Source organism: Acinonyx jubatus, chromosome A2, assembly GCF_027475565.1.
Source record: "Acinonyx jubatus isolate Ajub_Pintada_27869175 chromosome A2, VMU_Ajub_asm_v1.0, whole genome shotgun sequence".
In the NCBI taxonomy this organism is placed as follows: Eukaryota; Metazoa; Chordata; class Mammalia; order Carnivora; family Felidae; genus Acinonyx; species Acinonyx jubatus.
Window position 1 is genome coordinate 145005403 of NC_069383.1, and position 24965 is coordinate 145030367.

Below are 24965 nucleotides of genomic sequence, written 5' to 3' on the forward strand. Positions count from 1 at the left end.
CGGCTTCCCGTTAACAAGGAACCAATCTGCCCACAATGCCTATCAGGGATTAGGGTCCTTATGAGCAGCAGCCCCGAGCCTGTTCAAAGGGCAGCCCCCTGGCCCCATCAGAAACCCATGGGATTCTACAGGAACTGCGATGTGGGCGTTCAGACCAACCGGGGGGTACTAGCTAAGCAAACAACTGAACTCAGGCTGGCACCCCCCCCCCACCTCTGTGCCACCCCAAGAGGCGCTAGCCTGTAGACAGCACCATGCCCTCCCTGTGTCTGAACCCTGCAGGGAGCAGGTGCCGGCATCAGCCCCAACCCCAGCCAGGAGGCCCAAGCAGGACCTGTGTGACTCTGCCAGGTGGAAAGACACATACACAATTACCTTGATTGGAGAGGATGGGCTGGGGCAGGGAGGCAGAGGTGGGAGCCACGCTGGGAGGGGAGCCACTGGGCCGGACACAGGAGGCAGCTGAGAGCCGGGAATCCTCACCGATCTGAGGAGGAGTGCTCAAGTCAGCCCGGGAGAGGAGAGAAAGATCAGAAAGCACAGAACCCGGCATAGTCAGTGGGGAGGAGAGAGGAACTCCCAGCTCTCACAAGCGTGGTGATGGTGCAGGTGGTCCGGCCTAGTCCGCAGCAACCCGATGTGGCAGGTGCTGCCACCACCCTCCTTGCACAGGTGAGGAGAGGGGGTGTGGCTTGCCCAAGGTCAAGCAGCTAGGACATGGAGAGGCACAGCTGAGATGCAGTGGACCTGAGCACTCTACAGCCTGGTTCCACAGTGAGCCAGCTCCTTCCTCAGCTGGCTCTTCACCATCACTCCTGTCACCTCCCACATAAAGACCCACCTTCTTCTCTGGGTTGTTCAACTTTGACTTGACCTCCTTGGCTTTCTGAATTGCTTTTAGCACTTCCACGGTGTCCAGCTCCTTCTCTGTGGTTGCCGTGTTGTCCAGACAGACCTACAGAGGTCAGAGAATGGAGTCAGCATAGGGGCTGAGGGGGGCAGAGTGGCAGGGGCCCTGCTGAGGTGTGGGCCAGGTCCCAACAGGACACAGGAGGCCAAGGGAGGCTCTGCCCCCTGGCAGGTGAGCCCTTCGCCACCCATGGAAATGACCTGGGAGCTCCCACACCATCTGGTCCATTTTTTGGAGTGCCTCTCTGAGAAGGGGAGGGTACAGGATCCACTGTGAAGACCTCTTGGGTGGTTGGGCGTGGGGGCAGCGACCTGAACCAAGCCCCCAGTTATGGCAAAACTCAGATCAGTGAAGAGCAAGGGGAGGGCTGCTGGGCGGGGGAACAGGCAGAAGAGCAAGGACCCCCATCCGCCAATAGAGGAGGACACTGTGGCTGGCAAACAGTGAGGGGTGGCAGTGTGCTCGAATGAAGGATGGTCCCAAGGACCTGCGGGAGGAGCTGACGCCACACCATGCAGCCTGGGAGGGTAGGAGGAGGACATCCTGTGAACATGGTCTTGGTGACGGTGCGAAGAAAGGGGCACCGGGGCTGAAAAGAGATGAGGAGGGTGGTGGGGGAAGGATGAAGACACCCAGGTATCTTCTGGCCCGGGATTTGGGGAGAAGGGGGCGGGGCCTGCTTGAGGCCGGAGAGACGGGTGAATCTGGCTAAGGATCTGTCCAGTTGGCATGGTGGCAGGTGGCCAGATTACACTCAGCAGGCAGCAGACACTGTGCTAGACTATACTGGCAAAGGCGGGCAAACCCTTTATGTTTATAGCCCACAAAAAACAGTCTGACTTTTTAACAAGTTGAAGACAGTCCTTCCACCCTCACTCTGTGCTTGTTGGTTCACGGGGAGTCTTCCTAGCCTGAAGCTCTGACAGAGAGGACATGAGGGAAGCTAGTGGGAACCACGGCAGTTGACGTCCCCATAGAAGAAGAAAGCCTCTTCCTGAGGAGGCAACAGAATTCCCAGAACTAAAAGACCCTTAAGGGCCAGATGTCATTCCGAAGCAAGCAGGCATAAAACGGTGGACATCACCTCCAGTGCTGCCTGTGAAAAGCCAGACTCCATCCAGACTGTCTCTCTGACAGAGCCGACCTACCCCAGCAGCTTACCTCGGAGGCCCTCTCTCCAAACTGAGCTAGCACCTTGGTCCGGTAGTCAGGGATGATGCTCAGAGGGTTGTTCAGTAGAGCCACGTGCTCCAGACACGGGAGGCTGCCAATGCTCTTGACCTCCTCCATCTGTAAGATACGAGTTCCCTGCCATCATCCCTGTTTTGAATGCTTCACCAACAGGGCAACACGTCTGATGGCCTCTTGGCAGTGAAAGGCAGCTTCCCGCTCTTCTTTCTTCATTTATTTGTTAAATATTTATTTATTTTTGCAAAAGAGAGAGAGAACGAGCAGGGAAGGGGCAGAGAGAGGGAGTCACAGAATCTGAAGCAGGCTCCAGGCTTTGAGCTGTCAGCACAGAGCCCAATGAGGGGCTCGAATCCATGCACCACGAGATCGTGACCTGAGGCGATGTCGGTTGCTTAACCGACTGAGCCACCCAGGTGTGCCCGGCCTCCACTCTTCTTTAAAGTGACAAATACCAAGGCACAGCCATCCCAAAACCCTGAGATCCTTCTGGGCTGTGGCTCACCTGCTCGATCCTGTTGTCACGGAGATCCAGGTTGACCAGGGAATAGAGCTTATGCAGGCCACTCAGACTCTCCAGGAGATTGCCCGCCAGGTTCAGGGTCTTGATGTTCCCCAGTTTGGTGTGAACCCCTTCCAAGGAGGAGAGCTTGTTGTAGGATAGGTCCAGGTGCACGAGGTTGTACAGGTGCTGCAGCAGCAGAGAAAACAGGGTACACTGGTTCAAGTCGAGGCTCCCAAGAAAGCAGGCTGCCACTAAAGGTGCAGCAGGCCTTCCACCCTCAAACGCCCACTTCCCTTGGACAGTTATTGGCAAGGGAATCCCCCTGCCCCCATGCACGCGCCATGGCCCAGTGGCACCCCTAAAGAGGCATCACGGCCCACAGGGCAGGCGCTGTCCATCGCTGTGATGGAGGCATATCATCTTCACCATGCTTGAGTTATATTTCCATACCTTCTCCCATTCTTTGAAACTAGAGCAACAATCGCCCAGTGCATCACTGAGACCCTAAAGAAACACTAGCAGCCCCTGGCTCTGTAAACCTCTAGTGCACCCAGACATCTTTGGGGTGCCTATGAGAGAAAACCCCAGGATATGGCCAAACTCCCAAGGCTGCATCAGCCTCCTGAACTCTCAGGAGAATGGGACCTTGAGAAGCCCACAGGTGGTGGTCCTTAAAAGACATGAATTACCTGCAGGTTGTCCACGACCAGCACTCCATTGTGACTCAGGTCCAGGAACTCAATCTTTGGAATCAGTTTCTTGTGAAACAAAAGAAATACTCGAGGTTACTCTGGGAGGCGGGATCCTAGGTGGCCCTTGCGCCTGGTGGGATGCTTCCTCTTGACCACGGATCCCTCAGCTGGACACTTCTGCAGGGCTGCTGATGTGACCCCTTCCAGTGCCCACCCAGCAGCACATCCCAGGAGTACACCGGGCCTCCAGTGTTGAATATGACCCACTGTTTTTATAGGACACTTGGCTTGTAAAAATGACAAATGCAAGGTCCCAGACAGGGAAGGAAGCCCATCCCTCTTCTACAACCCTGCCCAACCCCACCAAAAGGCACAAATACAGGAATTACTCTCCTAATGCCCAAATATCATCTGGATGTCACTCTTATACAGGCACATGGATTTTTCCACTCTACCCCCTGGGCATAAATTCCTTCACGTACTGTGTTTCTATATCAAATGTGCATGTAATCAGTAGGATTCATTTGGCTCTATCCACTACCTCACCTATTTTAATTAACCCCACTTTGAAATTAACTTTAAAAACTGCAAGCAATGCACAAAGCACTGGATACAGGTTTTCCATGGTCCTTCTAGAAGAGGCCAAGTCAAATACTCAACCTCAGGATTTGATCAGGCCAGAGAAGCCCCTGGTGCCTGCTACTGAGAGCATACCACAGACTCGTCGATGTTGGAGATGCTGTTGTGGCTCAGGTCTAGAGTAGTCAGTGCTTGCCATGTGGGGATGACAGCAGTCACAGGGCCTTCCAGGGCCGTGCCTTCTGGCTCCCACTCATCAAATTCCGAGGCTTCGGGAACAAGGACTTCCTATGTAAGAACATCTGTTGAGCACCACACTTGGCCCTCACGCAACACAATCATTGCAAAATTTCAGGAAGGGCTTCAGCATATTTAGTATGTGGAAGTGAACTTGCATTAAAACGGGCTTCAGTTCATACAGCTTTAAATGATTGCGAAATAACTGAAAAGCTTAGCAACATAACAGCCACTTGGGATATGCTCTGACCCTGCTTCGTTAGCAAAGCTTTTCAAACCCAGAAGAGCCTTATGCTTCGTGGTGATGCCTTTTCTGGCTTAAACCTCAGGAGCTGAAGCTCAGAATTCATGGTGTTTCCAGGCAACTGTGCTTTCCAGACTGGCACTATGGTCCCCACTGAGGATAGTAGGCCCTTTTAGCCATTACTTTGCAGGGTAGCAGCATGGACGCAGGGGCACCATCAAAGGGCAGGAAGGCAGGTCTGCCTTGTTTTCCCAGAAGACCTCTCCTCCCTCAATGAATCAATTTGGGCCCTTTGAGCCAGGCAGCAGGGAGTGCCTTGGACAGAGGCCGAGTTGCCCCACACCCTTGCTCATTACATAAGCCTCCTATTTCAGCCAGCGGCCTCAAGTCTTCAAACCCAAATCTGGATCATACACTGTAAGTCACAGAAGTAGCCACTATGTTTGTTCTATACCCTGAGATGGACTTTAACACTACTAAGACGCAATCCATAAAATGGTAAATAGAAAAAAAAACCCTGACATTCTCAATTTGAGCATTTCTATTGCTCACACACAAATGACAGGGACCAGCATTTCCACAACCTATCTACTTAAAGTCCACTCAGAACAAGATACGAACAAGTGCTAAGCCAGGGCTTTTTAACCTTGGAGAAACATTTTTATCAATCTAATAAACGTTCTGCCACTTGCCACTGCCTAGCAATGTGTTCACATCCAAAACCAGTGACTTTTTGGGGGTAGGGGAGACCTAGTTCCTTCAACTGCCTTGTTTCACAGCATTGATCTTTTTTTTTAATGTTTATTTATTTTGAGAGAAAGAGAGAGATCACAAGTCTTCGAGTGGGGGAGGGGCAGAGAGAGAGGGAGGCACAGAATCCCAAGCAGGATCCAGGCTCTGAGGTATCAGCACAGAGCCCAACGCGGGGCCCCAACCCACAGACCGCAAGATCATGACCTGAGCTGAAGTCAGATGCTTAACTGACTGAGCCACCCAGGCACCCCTAACAGCGTTGATTTTTGATGAAGACACAGACTAAAGCATCCCAGGAACTGTCAAGCACCACAAGGACCCACACGAGTGTGCCGCTGCCCAGGGGACGGTCCAGCATCTGGTGTCCCTGACAGGCAGCAGTGATGCTCACACCCATCCTCAGTGCAGAGGGGACCGTTGTGGAGGACCTTGTCTCTCAGCCAGCACCCCAGGCAGGAAATGGGTGGAGCTTACCTTCATAGAGGTGGCGGAGTAGCGGACGCTCATTGTGGCTAAGGTGGGCTTCGACGCAACTAGCCCCCGTATGTGCCTGGCACCACAGTGACTTATCTGGAACAGAGAACAACTACGTCTCAGAAATGGCATCATTGCTCCATCAGAAGTCTTGGAAAAGGGTGTCTAGCACCCACACACAAAAGAAGCACAACAATCAATAAACCCAAATCCTAAGAGGCAGGAGGCAACTCTACCCTAAGTCTCTCTTTTTCCCAATTTTTAGTGCTAACTAAACATTCTCCGAAGAATCTAGCGATGTGCACAGTAAACCATGAGCTCGATGTTCCGTTTTCTCTGTAAGGGCTGGCTGGGGCTTGGCAGGTGGATGGGAAGTGCAGGCTCTGGAAAGCAGGGCTTGCGAGCAAGGGGCTTCTCTCTGCCCCTTTTGCTTCTGCTCTTTGGTGATGGGCCCTCTTGCTCACCCAGCCCTACTTCACTGGCCTCGGCGGTCCTGCAGCAAGGGAGGGTGGGCCAGAGGCCAGAGCACGTGCGTGAGTACTACCCATACAGAGGCTCCGACTCTGGGGCCTCAGCCTGTGCGGGCTAAGGCTAGGGTGGGCCCTCCTCTCACTTCCCAGCCCTTCCTCAGCCAGCACTGGTCGAGGCATGCACCACAGGTTCCCATCAAGGGATGTGGGCCTCCAGTTCTCTGAGACTAGCCCGGAATGTGCAGGCAGCATAGTCCAACGGGTAGCAGAGGCTCTGGAGTTAGACTTGGCTGGATTCAGATCCCAGCTTCATTAACTTCGTGGTCCTGGACAAACCTCCTTACTTCCCTAACCCTGTTTCCTCAACTGTAAAATGGGAATAAAAGTACTCATTTCACAGGGCCGTTGGGAAGCTTCCATCAAGAAGTGTACAAAAGGGCACAGGGCTGAACGCAAAACCCATGCTTGAGAAGCAGATGCTTTGAAGCATTTTTTAAATTTGTTACTGGGTCCCCTTGCATTAAAAAAATGTTAACAAAATGGCATCGTGAGCCCAGGAGTTTAGTAGGGAGTGATACAAAGCATCAGGCATGGGCACACCAGAGAGCAGAGAGCCCTCCAAGCCCTCTGCCAACCTGCCCTGGGAGGCACAGACTTGGGAGGCAGAGGCCCTCTGCCAGACCCTCAGGGTGCACCCCCAGCATTTGAGCTCCAGCAATGGAAGGAGGGAGCCAAAGCACTGGTACTCTGTCCTGTCCAAATGCTGCCTGTGCCCGGAGTGGAGACACGCAGACCAGCCGAGGGCAGTGGAGGCCCCTCTCTCTCTACCTTCAGGTAGGCCAGACTTCCCCCCAGACAGAGTCTGCCACATACTGACAAATGCGAAAACAGTGCCTTATGGGTAAATCCAGACACTCTCCAGCTATAGATGATCAGATGCAAGACCACACCCACATGGGCTCAGCCCTGCCTAAACTCCAGGGCTCCTGGGCCTTACCTCCACCTGATGAAGAGACTTGAATATTGACAGATCAAAAGGCAGGAGCTGCTCTTGAATGTTGCTAGTCCCAAAAGGTCCTTCTGTGCCAGAAACCTGTGGCCAGAGAGAGGGCTTGAATTAGGGATGCTGCTGCAACTGCTCCCCAGTCACATTCACGAGGCAGTGCTGCAGCAGCTGCCGAACGTGACTCACAGCAGGCACGCACCTCCACTCACCACATGCATGGTCAACAAAGCAGGCTAAAGCCGAGGTTCTGAGCAAGGGGGCACTGGGTCACATCGCCCCCTGGTGCTCACAGCCAGAAGCACAGTGTCAAGAACACCCAAGATGGCCTTCCTTCTCCCAGGGCCCATTCAGCCACCTTCACACATGCTGCCAGCCAATGAGCTGTTATGCCTCACACGGGCTACGTGCCCACAACGGAGTGGCTCTCCATTACCAAGCTGCCACAGCTTTACCTTAAGGTACTTAAGGCGACAGGTGAAGTCCAGGATGTGCCCCAGGTCAGTCTTGGCGTCCCCACTGGCACACGTGGGCTTTCCCTGCTGTAGCTGCTCGGTGACCGCATAGAGCTGTAGGGGCCCGATGGCAAAGACCTCTCCGGCCCCCAGGAGCTGTTCTCCTGCAACAGCCACGCCCCACAGGGTGAGCATCCAGCACCAGCCCCACTGTGCAGCCAGGGCACCTGCCCACCTGGCCAACAGTTAACAAGCACTTGGCAAGCACCCTCAGGACAAAGCTATGGTCCTGAGCTCACGTGGGCACAGGGCAGACCCAGGACACGTGATTACAAAGGAAGGGACATGAGAATGTGCGGCTGGGGAGCCTCCAGGAGGCGAGGCCGAGTCAAAATCTGAGGCACTGAGCTGGGATAAAACTGATGCGAGGCGGCATTCGGGCAGCAGACTCACACTACAACCTCTACTGTGCAAACACTCTGTGATTAGGGGAGGCCTAAGGTGCTAGCCCAGTGCAGCACCTGTGAGGAGGCAGGGTTCTCAACCAGACAGACTGGCACTTGGTCCTTGCTCTGCTCCTCCCAGCCATGTACCCTGAAGTAGGTTCCAGGCTTCTCATTCTCAGTGTCCTCATCTGCACATCCCAGAAGGAAGGCAGTGAGATGCCCAACACAGGGCTAAACTACGGGAAACACTCATTACACGTCAGCTACTGTTACTATGCTCTCCGGCAGGGCCACGACCCCGGGTTGGCTTCTGTTTGACGTCTAACCTCTTTCAGGTAAGGACAAACCAGGTGTAAGAGGGCAGCATTGCCACCTACCTTCCAGAACTCCACCTCAGGGCTTCGGACTAGATCCTGAGCCTGGGGTTAGCCCCCAACACAGAGACTCAAAAGAGTACTAAGGTAAGGTCCATAGCTTCTCGGACCTGGCTGCCCACAGGGCAAGTAGACAGGCAGGCTCAGCTGTGGACCAGATCCAGGGATTTGGGCAAAACCCCAGGGAGGTGGGCCCTGGCTGGGACTCATCAGCCCAGCACAACAGATGTAGGCGGAGTTCTGTGCCACCCTGGGTCCCCAGCTGCCTAACAGGGCTGGGTGAGTTACACAGTATTTCAGGGACTCCTGGCCACATACCTTTTTCAAAGAGCTCTTCAGCCAGTGCTGCGGTGATGCCATTTATCTCCTGCAGAGAAAACAGAACTCACAGTTAGGAAGTCCCCCTGCCCCAGTCACTGGGACGCACACATCCCCTGCTATCTACCCACCTCTGTTGCTGCAACGCCAGCTCTCTAGAAAGTTAATGTAACAAAAAGAGATTATGATATACAACAAAAGAGAAAGTAAACTAGAAGTCAAAGTGCCCAGGAAAGGAAAGTGAATATTTCCAGTTCTGTGGATATTTGGAATGTCACCTCAAAGGCAGAATGGAAAGCAGACTATTGTGGTGACTCTCAGCACACAGGCCCTGGCTCACACACAAGGCCCAGGAGGCCAGCAAAGCCTGGTTATGCAGAGACCCAGCTGCGAAGCCAGCAGATCCCAAAACTGGCCCCAGAAGATCCTAGGAGACGGTGTGACAGAGAGAAAGTCCTATTTCTTCTACGAGGGACCGTTTCTACTTTCTTTCACATCCCAAGTGAGCACTTGCTCTCTTTCTGTGCTTATCCAGCAAGCCCTGCACCAGTCCACTTGGCCCCAAATTCATACAGAAGAGGCAGGAAAGGACTTCTTTAATGAGGCCTGACAGGCTAAGCCCACAGTCATATAACAGCTGGTATGCTGGGGTCTGAACCCCCTGAGCAGTTACTGCATACTGGCACACTCAGGTTCCCCAATGCCCCATGTGAGGAAGATGGCATTTTGAACTCTGTTTCACAGATGAGAAAATTGAGGTGGAGAGGTGCCATATTCTCCAATTTTATAGAAATTGGCCAAAAAGCAGCACAGTCATTTGGCCTTGAAGGCTCTCTCTGTATGTCACCAACTGCCTCAGTGCTTTTGTGTATAATTGTGGGGACAGTAGGGCCCCCCAGCTGCAAATCCTGCAGGTAAGAATTTTAACAAATTGACAGATGGCAGCCTTCTGGTAAACAGGCCCAGATGGAGGCCACACAGTTGCCTTCGTAACTCATGGGAACAGCTCTGCCACCGGGACATGCGACTCACATATTTATGGGACTCAATAGGCACCAGATTGGAGACAGAATGTCCTTTTCTTGTTTTTCTCTGTAGTTTGTCTGTGCCCTTACCTTTCATACATGATGGACATGTTAAAGTTGTTTATATGCTGTATCTTCTTCCTGTTGTGCATGCCTTTTACCTTTGTTTGTGGCAGTTTTCCTGACACAGAGATTTTTCCATTTTATAAAAGTTTAATCTGTGCTTCTTTTTCTTCGTGACTTCAGGGCTCTTCCCCAACCCCAGGATTATATAAATATTCCTCTAATTTTTCTTTCAGTACCTTATACTGGCTTTTTAAAATGTGTTTATTTCTTTAAGCTGCTTAAAATTCAGTTTACATATTCTACGAGAATAAGCCCCTTTGGCATCACAAATGGACAAAAAGCCCAAGGGAGAAAAATGAGCAAATGTGGCCCCAGCAGACGAAAGGTCAGATGAAAAGGGGCCACCAGGACAACACAGGCTCTGAGCAGGACAGGGCTCCAGCTAGGGAGGAGAGAGGCTCTCCATTCATGATGAAGTTCAACTTCAGTCTCTTGCAACAACTTAAACTCCATTATAGTTTCCTTGACTGCTGTGAAGAACTGAAGATTAGAAAGAGCTTGGAATGGTCCAAAGGCTCGTTTCTCTGCCAATAGTTTTGAGAGCCACAGCCCGTCTCTAACTTAAGTCCGCTGCCTGAGCATCACCTGGTGAGTCCTGAAAGAGGCAGGTTCCTGAGCAGCAACTCTCTGACCTGTGCTAGTAGTGACCCTGGGGATCCCAAAGGTCTCCTGCAAGAAAGGGCTCCCTGCCCTCCATCTGACCTAATAATGTTGCATTTCTTTGGGCAGCTGGCTTCAATGCCAACCCTGCCAATAGGACAAGGCTGGCATTTCCAGAAAACACAGAAAGCTGAGAGAGATAGTGAGGGCCAAGGGCTCATGCTAAGCAGAGAGCAGGGGTTTTACTTCGGGGCAATCTAAGCAGCAAACTATGTGACAATTTCTTTCCCACTCTTTGGGGCACAGGAAGTGCACACTGCTGCAACACTTTGTCTCCCAGGCTCATCTTCATCTGGGGAGACTTCATGGGACAGGAAAAAAAGGAACATCTTGGCCCCTGAATTGAGAGTTCAAGTCTCCTAACAGAAGCATTTTGCTGGCCTCCTCAGAGTATTCTGGTTAAGCTGTAGCCTTGTGTGCAGAGCAAAGGTGAGCAGAATCAGGCCTTCTCCTGGTGTGGGAGGGTGGGGATGGGGTTCAGTGCCCCCCCCCATCTAAGCCACTGCAGATTCTGTTAGGTCACCTGAAGGGAAAGGTGACTCCCACACACCTCACCCAATCTGGGTGGAGGGGACCTAAAGTGCTTTGGGGTGCCACAAATGTCTGAATTGAGATGCTTTTTTTTTTTTTTTTTTTTTTACAGTTCTTTATTTTGAGAGAGACAGACAGAAAGAGAGTGTGAGTGGGGGAGAGGGAGAGACAGAATCCGAAGCAGACTCTGTGCTGTCAGCGTAAGGTCTGACACAGGGCTTGAACTCACAAAATGGGAGATTATGACCTGAGCCGAGATCAAGAGCCGCGACACTCGACTAAGCCACTCAGGCACCCCAAAATGCAGTTTTAAAAAAAGACATTCTTTATACCTCAAAACATTTTTCAGTAAAATTAGGTATGTTTAAAAACCATTAACAACCATCCCTAAATGGGTGCTAGACCAGTCAATCAGCCGCCTACCAGGACCACGTGTTGGTGTATGCCCTCAGGCAGCAGTGTGAGCTGAGCTGCACACAAATGCACCACAAACTAGTCAGGCTGTAGATCAAAAGCTATGTCTGTGCACGTGGCACCCTGCGACCCAGTGCACCCCACAGCACACGTGCCTGTGCTCAAGACATAACCCCAGACCAGTCCGACGCTTCTGCTTGGGCAGAGCACAGAGTACTTGTTAGCAGGGCACAAACAAGGGACGCCATCACATGTCACTACGTGGTTCACTCACACACATGCTAAGGGTTGGCGGGCCCTATATAGCTCTTATTTCATGACTGTGATGAGGCATTCTAGCAGGAGACGGGTATGTTATGTGCAATTCGGCTTTAAGTAAAAATTCCCCACTGAGACATTCAAGGCTAAATATTTACTGGGGAGAGCTCCAAGACCATAGGATGCTGCAGAGAAATCTGCTACCACTCACAGCCTGAGACAAAGAATGGATGCGGATACTAAGGCTGATGTTAAGGTGGTAACAGTCCTATCAGAGCTCCTGATTTCAAATTTCATAAAGCACCTTCGTCCTAGACAACCGGCTTTAAAATAAGAAAATGACAGAAATGCCACCTTTGACAAAAATTGGATGCCTTTCCTTACCAGGGCAGCCAGCAATGGATGGCATTTGGTGAGCCCCCACGGGCCCACTGCTCTTCCAGGCTCTTTACCTTCACTGCACGGTCTCCACCAATTCTCAAGCTTGGGGGACATCACCCCCAAGCTTACAAAGGAAGGACTGAGACACAGAGAGGTCAAATGACTGACTTAGAAGAAACAGTCAGGAAGCGGCTTGCCTCCTAAGTCCACTGGTTGACATCCTGCCTCAAAATGGTGTGCAAAATTCTCTGTGGGATTCCATTTCACTGAATTTGAAAACCTCTGCTTGGGGGGTGTTGGGATGAGGTTTGTCACTGAGAGTTCCAGGAGTACTGAGCCACAGCTATCTGGAGGGAAACAGCACAGCAACAGGCCCAGTGCCAAGGTGTACCCACCCACTCACTGCAACACAGGCAGCTGGGCTGCCCCAGCCCCTGGATTCTCCGGCTCAGAGCTGGCCACAGACAGATGAACTGCTTTCTTGCCTTGCCATCAAAATCCACACTGCAAAGGAATGAAGTTGGACCCTTACCTCACACGATAAACAAAAACTAACTCTATGTGGATGAAAGACCTAAATATAAGAGTTAAAACCATAAAAGTCTTAGAAGAAGAAAACAAAGCTCTAAAGTTCTGTAATCTTGGATTAGACCATGCTTTCTAAGGACGTCAATAACATAAGTGACCAAAGGAAAAAAAATGGATGAAATGAACTTCATCAAAATCTAAAATTTTCGTGTTTCAAAGGACAGTACCAAGAAAATGAAAAGACAATTTGCACAATGGGAAAAATATTTACATATCACATTTCTGATAAGGGTCTAATACGCAGAATATATTAAAAAAATTCCTAAAACTCAACCACAAAAACACAAGTAACCTAATTTTTTAAAGTGCCAAGGAGGGGCGCCTGGATGGCTCAGTTGGTTTGGGTGTCTGACTTCGGTTCAGGTCATGATTTGAGCCCCACATGGGGTTCTGTGCTGACAGCTCAGAGCCTGCAGTCTGCTTCGTATTGTTCTCCCCCTCTCTCTGCCCCTCCCTTTCTCCCCTCTCAAAAATAACAAACATTAAAAAAATTTTTTTTAATTAAAAATGAAAAAATAAAATGCCAAGGATATCCGAATACATTTCTCCACTGACAGTGTACAAATGACAAATAAGCATACGAAAAGAGGCAGCCTCATTAGGGAAATGCAAATCAAAACAAGGAGATGAGACACCATTTCACACCCACTAGGATGGCTATCAAAAAAAGTGGACAGTACCAAGTTCGACAAGGATGTAGGGGGAAGAGAGCCTGTATATTACTGATAGGAATGTCAAATGGAAAAATTTTGGCAGCTCCCCACAGGACCCAGCAATGCCACTCTTTATATATCCCCAACAGAAAGGAAAATATACGGTCCATATAAAAACTCATATGTGAATGTTCACAGCAGCATTACGCATAATAGCCAAAACGTGGAAACCCAAATGTCCGTCGACTGAAAGATAATGTCGTACATCTAAACAGCAGAATATTACTCAGCCAAAAAAGGACCAGAGTACAATACAAATGGACCTTGCAAGCATCATGCTAAGCAAAAGAAGCCCATCACAAAGGCCACATTTGTATGATTCCATTTATATGAAATGTCCAGAATAGGCAAATCCATGGGGTACAGAAAGTACATCAGTGATTACTGATGGGTACACAGTTCCTTTTCAGAATGATGAATGTTCTGGAATTAGACAGTGGTGATATCCACACAACTATGTGAATATACTAAAACCAAGGAACTGTATGCCTTACAAGAGTGAATTCTATGGTATGTGAATTCTATTTTAACGAAAAAAAAAAAAAAAAACCACAAAAAAACAAAAAACCAGGCTCAGGACAAGTAGGGTTCCCTGAGCCAGACCTGTCCAACATCAGCCCCACAAGAAGTGGAACACGTTGGGAACAATTTCAGTGAGGATGCTGATGGGACAAAGGTCGGCAGAAACATTCCCTTTAGAGCATCCAGCCTACAGAAAAGGCTGACAAATCTTTCAGGTCCTGTTTGTTCAAACTCATTTGAAGATCTAGTGGTTCTCAACCAGATGCAATTTTGTCCCTCAGGGGAATATTTGTCAATGCGTGAGGCCATTTTGGTTGTCACAACCTGGGGCGGCTACTGGCGTCCAGGGGGCAGAGTACAGAGATGCCACTCAGCAGTGCACAGGACAATCCTCATGACAATCATCCAGCCCCAAAGGTCAACAGTGCCACGGCTGAGAAACCAGGATTTAAGGTAATGATGGGTCAATTACTTTTTTAAAATCCTTGCATGTATACAACCCAGGGCCCTTCTTCTTTTTTTTTATTATTTATTATTTTTTATTTTTTGAGAGACAGACAGAGAGCAAGCTGGGGAAGGAGCAGAGAGGGGGGAGACACAGAATCCGAAGCATGCTCCAGACTCTGAGCTGTCAGCACAGAGCCCGATGAGGGGCTCGAACTCACAAACTGCGAGAACATGACCTGAGCTGAAGTTGGACACTTAACCAACTGAGCCACCCAGGGCCCTTGGGATAACAGTAATTTCAATATGTCCGATATGTTCCAAACGGTAGAGCATGCCTCAAACCAGAACTTCAGATGTGGGCCAGCCCAGGCCTACCTCAGGCAAACCTATCTCAGAAGAGCAGCCCAGGCCTTTCCATGCTCAGAGCTGGGCAAACCTGAGGTAGCCAGGAGATTTGTTCCTCAAAGGCCTAGGTCTTAACTAATGAATTATACTTTAAAAGGGCTGCTTATCAAGTTTTAGCCTTTAATGACTAATCAAAGCTTTCTTAAAGAACAGCATTTCCTAAAATACTAACCGATGGTTTCTCTGAAAAACTCCCATAAGGAATGGAAATTTTTCCTCACATACACAAAGAAAATGTAAAAAAAAAATACCTACAACAGGAAACTGCTAGCCACATACACTACTGGTATATGCTGAATAAAATCCAAAGCATTTATATAGATACATGCCATCTGTAAATATCACCCTTTTTCCTCACAGCCCCTCCAAGCTTAGTGACCCAATACTAGCGTTATCACCAAATTTCCAGGCTCTATCTAGCACTCCAAGAAAGGTTCAACTGTCCTACTCTGAAAGCACTTCAAGAAAGTTGTGTTTTAAACATTATTGGAGCCTTTAAGGCCACAACCTACAGGTCCCTTCCTAAAAGATAAGCCTGAAAATGGAACGGGTTCTTTCATATCTTCATCACGTAGAGAGAAAACGATTAAATGTCAATTATCCAAAAACCTATCACCCAGAGATGACTCTTAGTATTGTGGTATATGATCTTTCAGAATTTTCCTGGACAAATATTCCCACATAAACCTATTTTCAAAAAACAGGACCATTTTATAGCCTTCTCATTTCATATAGTAATATACTTATTTTCCTTTGTCAATGAATCCACAGCTACACCATCATTTTCTAGCAGAATATCCAATTACGTGATCAAAAATCCTGATTTTTTAAAAAACCGCCTCCACTGGACTTTTGATAGTCTTCAGTATTTTGCTACTATCCTGGAATGTACCTATATCCTTTTCTTTTCTTTTCCTTTTTTTTTTAAATTTACTTTGAGAGAGAAGGGGGGCAGGCATGAGCGAGCTGGGGAGGGGCAGTGAGAGAAAGAGAGGGAGAGGGAGGGAGGGAGGGAGGGAGGGAGGGAGAGAGGGAGAGAGAGGGAGAGGGAGGGAGAGGGAGGGAGAGGGAGGGAGAGAGGGAGAGGGAGGGAGAGAGGGAGGGAGAGAGGGAGAGAGAGGGAGGGAGAGAGGGAGAGAGAGGGAGGGAGAGAGGGAGAGAGAGGGAGGGAGAGAGGGAGAGAGAGGGAGGGAGGAAGAGAGAATCCCAAACAGGCTCCACACTGCCACCACAGAGCCCACTGCGGAGTGTGAATCCACAAACAGTGAGATCGTGACCTGAGCCGAAATCTAGAGTCAGATTCTCAACCTACTTAGCCACCGACTGAGCCACCCATACCTATATCCTTTTCACAGTGGCCTGACTTTCCCCCACTAGAATAAATTCGAAGAAGTGGAATTGTTAGCTGTTTTCAATGTTTGAGTTTCACACAGCTGAACTTCCCTGTGTGAAGTGTGACAGCTCGTCCTGTCACCAGCAGCCCATGAAAGTTGTTCCTCTATCCAAAGGGAGTACAGAGCCGCTCCAGGACATATAGTGCAGTCTATCTATCTACGGACACTCGGCACCCTGGACCCTGAAGATGCCCTCAGATAGCAATATTCTGCTGACACAGCCTGACTCCTTAGTCCTGAGCTGTAAACCAACAACGAAATGATAGTCTGTGCCAGGTGTCAGCTGTTTCTAATCTACCCGCATCCATTTGGATGGAAAACTAGCTTCAACACCCACAGGCTGTTTTTGCTCAACAAAATGCCATGTGGTAAAGGAAAACCTGTCTGTGGCTACAGGCTAATTTAGAGCAAATCTGTCAACAAACATGCTCCTGCCCATATCCCGTCCCCACCCCGGTGATGTTCCTACATCTTTCTAACCTCGGGGTCAAACCCCAGCCCACCTCTCCTGAAAGCTGAGACTGAACACTGATTTATGCCTTGAGCTGTGGTGGCTGCAGGCTTCCAAGGGGACTTACTAGGAGGAACTTACATAGAAATGAAAATGTAAGAAGTGGGCCAGCACGCTGGGGGCCACACCAGGGAAGGTGGCCAGGAGCGTCTGCAGGTAGATCTCCAGATCCTTCTCTCTCTTTTCCACCAAGCTTCTCGAGTTTTTCCCAATTATCTTTTTGGGCGGAAGTAGGTTTTTATCAATGTTCCTTTCTGCAACCAGCTGTAAGAAAACAGAAGCACGGTCAACCACAGACCAAGAGGTTCTGCAATGGTGCAAGACCAAGGCAAGCAGCCTGAGGACAGGAGCCTGTCACAACTTCCACAACCCGTCTTGGCAGCAGTGTCAGAATTAGTGACCAAACTAGTGTATCTGGAACTTGGCCTCATCAGAGTCAACTAGGATTAGAAATACCACTACAATCCCAGACAAGGAGCTCCATCTGGAGACTGTGGAGACATTCAGAAAATACCTCCAGGCCACTAAAAACCATCATCTTTTCCAAACCAGAATGGAAAAGAATCAGGGCGGTACTCTGTCTTTAAAACACTCATGTTGCAAATGACCCAGAGAAAGGCAGCTCTACCCAAAAACAAAGAAAGAAATGGAATCACAGCTGGATATTAAAGTATAGGCTCTGGAATAGCTACAGTCAGGTGAAACAAGTTCAAACCTGTTTCCTCTCCAGGAAACTAAACATTATAGGCACGGAGCCGGTTTTGCCCTAAATTTAATGTGTGGCACAATGGGAATTTGGCCTAAAAGCACCCCCCCCCCCCAAGCCCTGAGACACAGATCCCCAGTTCTCAAGAGTTACCTTTTCGTGCAGATCATAGAAATCGCTGTAGCGGTGCTTGACTGTCCATTCATGGCTGCCAACTGTGACCTGGATGATGTAAACCTACAAGGGAAAACCAATAGTCCTTGCCTAGCCAGCAACAAGGAAAGCCTAGTTCTCCCCTCAGTGATAGCTGCAGGCCACCCAGACGGTCCCAGCACCCAGGCCAAAGCTAGGCTGCCCTTGCCTGTTAGCCTCCGCATCTGACCCTAAGCAGTAGGACCCCCTCTCAACCTTCTCCACAGTCCTAGCACTGGCTAGCAGGCACATGGAATCGATCTGTGGCTCTGTCCAACAGTGAGGAACAAAAAAGGTGACCATCCTATCAAGCCATCTCTTTAGTTTTTTTGTTTTTTTTTTTTTTTACTTCCAGCCTCCAACCTGAGCTGCAGGCAAGGCCACCCTTCCAGGGGAGGCATAACAGGGTGGGGTCTGGAGGGACTAGCTTCTCTGCTGTATATTTTTCCAGGTGCCCCGACTATATCCTAGAAGCAAGTCCCTTCCCAAAGCTTTCAGCTGGTTCATGGCTATGATTTCTGTTGCTAAGCCAGGAGTCAAAGTACTAAGAAGTTGATGGGAGGGCGGGGGAAGAGCAGTGATGAACAATCAAATCCTAGCAGAAGGCAATATAGCTTAGTGGTTAAGGGAATGGGCCCTGGAGTCAAGGAAGACCTGAGTTCAAAACTCAGGTTCTGCCATTTCCCGGCTGTGGCTTATGTAAATGACTGGGAGCCTAAATTCTCTCTGAGCCTCAGTTTTTCCACCTTAAAATCTGATAGGCTTAACAATCGAATAAAGTAATTCACGTAAAATGCTTCGTACAAGGCGTGACATGTAGCAAATGTTCAACAAACGTAGGTGTGTTAATAATATTCAACTCAGCACAGCCAGAGACAAGCCGTAGCGTCAGCCTGGATCACCACTTCCCTGGTACCCATGCAGAGGAAGGCCTCAACCCCTCCTAATGAGAGCTTTTTGGAACTGACTTCCCAGCTGAATGCTGCTTAGGGGTGATGGACAGCCAGCCATCCGCTCAGAGATCTTAACCCTCACCTGGAGAGGCCCTCTGGTCCCAGTGTCCTGCCCCTCTCTGCAGCATGCAGGGAAGGGGGAGGAGAAATAATCAACTCAGCTGAAGCCTCCAAGGAAGAGCAGCCATTTCTCTAGGACCGGCCTGTTGCTCCAGGATCCTCCCCCAGCCCCTCTTTCCAGCCTGGCAGCTTCCCTCTCCCTCCTGCTGCCCAGGAAAGGAAAAAGAGCCAGGGAAATGACTGGCTTAGGAAATGACTCCTTAGGAGGAGGGTTAGGATGAGGCCCAAAATGGTGGGGTGAAGGCAGGGCCAAAGCCCCCCACCCCCACCACTTCCCACCCTCAGGGAACAAAGAACCAGAGGCTGGGAGATGCTCAACACGCCCCCACCCCAAGACCAGTCCCTGCTAGGCAGCCTACCAGGTCCAGCAACCTGGTGATCAACCCCATCCAGACCCAGAAAAGCCTCCCAACTCCATCACAGTCTGGAACTCCATCTCCCTTTTCTGTTCTCCTCCTCCCCAGCTTTGATTGAAGTGTGTGGGCGGCTTGCTGCCCCGACAGCCACCGCCCCCCCCCCCCCCCCCCCCCCGCAAACCATGAAGACCCCTGAGGTTCCTGGGTCTTAACAGTTTCTGTCCAGAGTGACCATCTCAATTCCCCCGTGTCACGGCTCCACTCCTCCCCCATTCTGGTCAATGCCTGACCCCCTAGGGCCTCGGAGCTCCAGATCCCCCCGTCATTTTTAAAGCAAATCTCAATTGCGACCCCAACCCCCCCCCCCAAGATCAAGACCCCGCTCCCTCTTCTTCAGGGCCTGCAGGGACCCCCGAACCTTTCCCCTGATTACATCCATCTGAGACCCCTCCCCTCCTGGAGCCCCTGTCACGTCCTCCCAGGCCCGCGCCCTTCCAGGCCTAGAGGATCTACAAGGGCCTCCGCCTCATCTAGACTCCCGTCTTCCGCAGACCCCCTTTATCCCCAGATCCTCCCCAACCCTAACCTTTTCTGAAAATGTACCCATTCCCCAAGCTCCCTCCCTAGACCCAACCCGGGACCCTGTTTCCGGACATGCGGAACCGAACCCCCTTCCCCAGATTCCTCTCCTCGAAATCGGGGCCCCCGCTACCCCCTCCTCACCGGTGGCGGGGCCCAGATACCCCCCAATCCTCTCGACTCGGACTTCGGGTTCCAGTCGCTACCCCTAGTTATGGCGCTCGCGCCCCCTGCACACCGTATACGTGTCCACGAGCTCAGAGCCCACGACGCGCGCCTCCTTGACTGGCTCGGCCTCTCGCTCGGGCCCGAAGCAGCGCGCCGCCGCCGCCATATTCCGGGATCCGTTGCTGCAGCCGCTGCCGCCGGTCGCAGACTGGCAGGAGCAAGGGGCGGGGTCGGCGTCCCACCCGCCCCCGTCGCACGCCGTGCCGCCATCTTGGCCCCGCCTCCTCCTCGCGCCCTCGCCCCGCCCCTCGCGTGTAATTGACAGCAGCCGCCAAAGGCGCGCGTGCGCAAGCCGTAGAGGCCTGAGAGTTTGTATAAGTGATCTGTGTCTTGCGGTGCTCCCTGCAGCCTGGGAGAAGACATGCACTGGGCCGGGGACAGTCCTGTACATTGCCACTCGGTGCCCTGGAAGGGAGGACAGAAGATCCCGCACCTCCCGGGCAACCCAAAGCAAGTCATTGCACCACCTGGCCTCAGTTTCCCAGTCCTGAAAAGGACAGGCCAAACCTGGCTTTCAGGCTCATTCCCTGTAGGACACTAGAGGGTTGAAGGAGACATATGAGCTGTGCTTAGAGCCCGAGCTGGACAGAGGTTCTTAACCTCTCCAAGACTTGGAGAGCTGTTTTATCATAAGAGGTTAATCAATGCAGTGCCCAGCACTCAAGGCCTGGAGCTTGTGTGGTTATCAAGTGGGGGTTCTGCATGTAGGTGGGAGGGATATGTGCTGGCCATCGAGTGCAAGACCCCCAGATGGTGCCCTACCAGAGCTCAGAAGGAGGGGATGGCAGACTGGCCCTGGACACAGAAACTACAGTGCTGGAATGGGAGAAGCACAGGTACAGAGAATCCTAACTGGGGAAGCCCCCAGACCCAGAAGAGGGAGATGGTAACCCAGCTGGAGGGGATAGTAGCACAGATAGAGCATCTGTGTTTATTGAATGACTAAGTGAAGCTTACTCAAGCCCAGAGCACTCCTTGGGGAGATGAGAGGTCTTGGGCATGGATCCTCTGACACTCCTGGCTGAAGGGGTCTGGACCACTCTGTACTAAGGTGGGTCAATAACTTCCTTCTCCAGTGGTATCTGGGTAGCTCAGTCGGTTAAGCCTCTGACTTCAGCTCAGGTCATGATCTCATGGTTTGTGGGTTCTAGCCCCTTGTCAGACTCTGTGCTAACAGCCTGGAGCCTGCTTTGGATTCTGTGTCTCACCTCTCTCTCTTTGCCCTTCCCCCACCTGTGTGCATGCCCCCTCCCCAAAGTAAATAAATAAACCTTTTAAAAAACTAAAAAAAAAAAAATAATAACTTCCTTCTCCAACAGTTACACAGCACCATACTCTGAGCTTGGCTTTCAAAGCTTCTCTTGGCACAGCCTCTCCTTGCTTACTGCTGGCCAGCACCCCCCCCCAACCCCCCCCCCAGCAGGTTTAACTTAAGCCAGGGACTACCAAGTCGGTCATACCTTGAGCAAGTCACTAGTTCCTCCAGGAGCCTCAGTTTCCTCATCTGAAAAGTGGGAATAATATTGCCCACCTCTCTAATCAGATAGGAGTTGAGTAACTGCGTATAGGAGCCTAGATTGGGGTCCACTACTTTGCAGCATCTGTCCTGTCTTCGGCTCATGTTTTCATTCATTCAAGAAACCTTTCCAGAGGGTCCCTTGGGGGACATGGGGGACAGAGAGGGAAAGATGTGGTCCTTGCAGCCCTTCCTCTGCTCCCTGCACTGGGCAGAAGACACAGGAACTCAAGCCAGCCTGAGATCACCAGGGCTGGGGGAGGGGGTGGAGGATACTGCAAGCAGGGGTGGGCTGGGCCAGCAGGAATGTGGTGGGGCAGGGCTATTTAAGCCCAGGACTGGCTGGCAACGCCAGCAGCCTGCCCTGTGAGCCGCCAGCATGGATGACATCTACAAGGCTGCGGTGAGGGACTGGGCTGGGGTGGGTGGGCCCACTGGGGCTCACTCAACTCAGGATGGGGGTGGGCACAAAGGTGGTAGAGACCCAGGAAAGGGCCCTGCACTTTCAGCCCAAGCCCTCAAGGGGACGGTGGATCTGGCATTCCAGTTCTAGGGTGTGGAAGGAGTGAGGGGTTCAGGGTCTGGAGAGAAGCTGTCAGGTGGGTGGAGGAGATCACAGCTTTTAGCATCATGTCTGTCCCCATCTCCAAGTGTCTGTAGTCTGTGTCACTGTCTTCCGGCCACATCTCCCTTCACTTGTGTCTGTGGTCTCTGGACCTTTGCCTTTTTTAGTCTTTTTCCATCTCTTTGTTCCTTCCAAGCTGTCCCTCCGAGTCTCTGCTGCTGTCTCCCTGTCCCCCCGACCCCTTCCTGCCCCTTACATTCTGCTTCTCACACTCACGATCCCCCACCTACCTCCAGTTCCTTGGATGGCTGAAGATGCTGTAGAGGGTGGAACAAGAGTTTGAGGAGGGGGCTGGAGAGCTGGAATCCTAAGCTGGAGAAGGGGCTTTGAAGTTTGAGGTAGACAGGGAAGCACTGGTCACAGGGGAGAGACTGGGAAAAGGGAATAGAGAACTGGGGCCCCAGCCCACATCAGGCCTGGCAGGCACAAGTCTCAGTGGTTTAGCCAGGGGTGAGGGCTGGAGAGTGGTCACCCCAAGTCCCTGCAGCATCCTGGGGTCACAGAGGGGTTTTAGATGCTAGTCCCTCCCAGGAGGGGGGTGTTGCTGACCTCCCCCTGCCCCAGAGACAAGGACATTCGGCACAGACAGCTGTCCCCAAGGGAACCCTTCCCTCCACCCTGGTAGTGCAGCCCCCCTCCTGGGCAGGGAAGATCTACAGCTGGCTCTGGGGGCGGCCCTGCCTATCCCGCAGGAGTCCATGGATCTGGGGCGGGTAGCCCTCCACCCCGTGCCCATACAAGGCCTGGCGGGGCTGGGGACTAATTTTGGCTTCTGAGGCACCATCAGGCCAGGGGGCCAGATAACGCTGCCCCACCCCCTGCATGCCAGAGTCCCCAGAACAATCACCAGGTTTAACTTTGTCCCCCGTTAAAAATAGCCCAGTGGCTATCCCGGTCAGATTACTGTGGGTGGCTTTGCCCATCCCCACACTGGTTTTATTGTCCCAACCTGAGGGACAGCTGTCCCTCAGGCCACTCAGCTTGGGTTTCAGAAGGGGGGCCAAAAGGGCATTGAGTGAGTGGTCACTGACTATTGTTACTCAGGGTCACCTTGGCCCTGGAGGGGGCACCCACCTGTCACCCTGGCCCTAAGCCCAGTCTTAGTGAGGCCAGCTGGGTCACCTCAGGGCTTCAGGGACAGGGAGGGAGGCCTGAGGACTATGACCTGGGAATGGCCTGTCTATTCCTGGCTTCACTCTTCCTATCTGTGGAATGGGTTGGTTTCCTTAAAAGCAACTAAGGCCTGAGTCTGAGTCCTGAGACCTCTTTTCCTCTCTAGGTAGAACAGCTGACAGAAGAGCAGAAAAATGGTGAGTGCCCAAATATATGTGTGGGGACAGCAGGGCTGGGCTGGGAGAGCATGAGGACCCCAGAGGCTGGGTCCCTCTCAGTGTGACCCACTGAGGTCTTGGGGGGAAATGGGCAAGTTGGCAGGTGGCCCCAGGGGTCTGGCCTTCTGGGGTCCTTGCTTCTGAGCCCTGGCCACTCTGCACTTCCCCCCTACCTTGGACACAGAGTTCAAGGCAGCCTTTGACATCTTCGTGCTGGGCGCTGAGGATGGCTGCATCAGCACCAAGGAGCTGGGCAAGGTGATGAGGATGCTGGGACAGAACCCCACACCTGAGGAGCTGCAGGAGATGATTGACGAGGTGGATGAGGACGGTGAGCCCCTCTGTCCCCCCCGCCCCGCCCCAGGCTCCAGACCCATATCACCCTCTGGTTGCTGAGGACCTGAGTCCTGACTCCGCCACTTATTATTCTGTGCCCTTGAAGGAACTATTTTGCCTCTCTGAGCCTCAGTAATCTCATCTATGAAATGGGGATAACGACCACACTCGTCTCACGGGATTGCTAAAAGGATGCAGCAACAATACTGGGGTCTAATGTTGAGACCATTGTAACCGTCCCTCACTAATGGCTGTGCTGCTAACCTTGTAGGCAGTGGCACCGTGGACTTTGATGAGTTCCTGGTCATGATGGTTCGGTGCATGAAGGATGACAGCAAAGGAAAGTCTGAGGAGGAGCTGTCAGACCTCTTCCGCATGTTTGACAAGTGAGTGCATGACGCTGGACCTCTGACCCTGAACCTAACAGAGCTGGGGAAAGGGGGACAGTTTGTGATGTCAAGGTCTCAGTCTCCCATTCTGTGCAATGGGGGAATGGGATGCCCCACCTCCCAGTGGCCCTGCCTTGCCTCTTGGGGTCATGGGTGGGGCTGCTTCTTCCCTTCATCTAGCCCCCACCATGAGCTCTCGAGGTCCCCTTCACCCTCTCCACCCCACTCCCCACCCCCCAGAAATGCTGATGGCTACATCGACCTGGATGAGCTGAAGGTGATGCTTCAAGCTACAGGTGAGACCATCACAGAAGATGACATTGAGGAGCTCATGAAGGATGGTGACAAGAACAACGATGGCCGCATTGACTATGACGGTGAGGGGCGGGGTGTGCTGGGTCCCCGTTGCCCACACCCTGCCTAGCCCCCTTCTCTGACCGAGACCTGTCTCTCTCTCCACAGAGTTCCTGGAGTTCATGAAGGGGGTGGAGTAGACACCAACCCTCTCCCATAGCTGCCTGTGCTACCTGGCAACTCCAGCTGGACCCTGGGGTGGGGGTAAGGGACCAGGGTCCCCAGCATGTGAGCTTGGGTGTGTCCTTGGCCGACCGTGGGCCCTCACTGACTGCCTCCCCCAGCCTTATCCTAGGGAATTCAAATAAAGCCCTGCTCCCTGGAGGCCTGGTGTCTGGCTTTCATTCCCTGGGGGGCTGTGGATGCTCCACCAGGGTCCACTGATGCTCTGATGACCACTTCCTGCTTTATCCCAGAGCCTGTGTTCTGCCCATCCCTGTACATAGGCTTGTGCCAGAGGGGTTAGATTAGATTAGAGATTACCATGTTCCATGGCCCGCTGACTCCTTTCTATGACTGTTGATGTCCAGATGATTCAGCATCTGGAATTGGTGGTGGCCTGGGAATCCACATTTAACAGGCTCCTGGCGGCTGTGGCTCTGGTCAGCCAGTTGGCTGAGAGGTCCTGTGCTTGGAGAGAACAGGGCACTCTTCTAG

The 24965-nt window shown here is 51.7% G+C and overlaps 2 protein-coding genes across 5 annotated transcripts in view; one reads left to right on the forward strand and one right to left on the reverse strand.

Moving 5' to 3' along the window:
- The window catches only part of NISCH (nischarin), a 34588-nt gene extending 13132 nt beyond the window's left edge, over nucleotides 1–21456 (reverse strand). For 2 of the 4 annotated variants that reach the window (XM_027038894.2, XM_027038896.2), the window contains exons 1-13: nucleotides 19768–19905; nucleotides 17483–17566; nucleotides 16705–16887; nucleotides 8649–8697; nucleotides 7511–7674; nucleotides 7050–7145; nucleotides 5583–5678; nucleotides 4010–4162; nucleotides 3293–3361; nucleotides 2604–2789; nucleotides 2072–2200; nucleotides 842–955; nucleotides 376–487 (exon numbers count right to left, since the gene is read on the reverse strand). In XM_027038894.2, the coding sequence (XP_026894695.1) occupies nucleotides 376–487; nucleotides 842–955; nucleotides 2072–2200; nucleotides 2604–2789; nucleotides 3293–3361; nucleotides 4010–4162; nucleotides 5583–5678; nucleotides 7050–7145; nucleotides 7511–7674; nucleotides 8649–8697; nucleotides 16705–16887; nucleotides 17483–17566; nucleotides 19768–19863 (1531 nt within the window). In that variant the 5' untranslated portion in view covers nucleotides 19864–19905. Of the gene's footprint in view, nucleotides 1–375; nucleotides 488–841; nucleotides 956–2071; nucleotides 2201–2603; nucleotides 2790–3292; nucleotides 3362–4009; nucleotides 4163–5582; nucleotides 5679–7049; nucleotides 7146–7510; nucleotides 7675–8648; nucleotides 8698–16704; nucleotides 16888–17482; nucleotides 17567–19673; nucleotides 19906–21217 lie in introns of those variants that run through there. The other 2 variants (XM_027038892.2, XM_053219279.1) reach the window with 2 other exon arrangements.
- Nucleotides 21457–21548: 92 nt separating this feature from the next.
- Nucleotides 21549–24632, forward strand: TNNC1 (troponin C1, slow skeletal and cardiac type). Its single transcript, XM_027038891.2, has 6 exons — nucleotides 21549–21676; nucleotides 23178–23208; nucleotides 23414–23560; nucleotides 23837–23951; nucleotides 24195–24331; nucleotides 24417–24632. Exons 1-6 carry the CDS (start codon nucleotides 21653–21655, stop codon nucleotides 24446–24448), a joined length of 486 nt encoding a protein of 161 aa, XP_026894692.1. The 5' UTR covers nucleotides 21549–21652; the 3' UTR covers nucleotides 24449–24632.
- The last annotated feature ends 333 nt before the right edge of the window (nucleotides 24633–24965 follow it).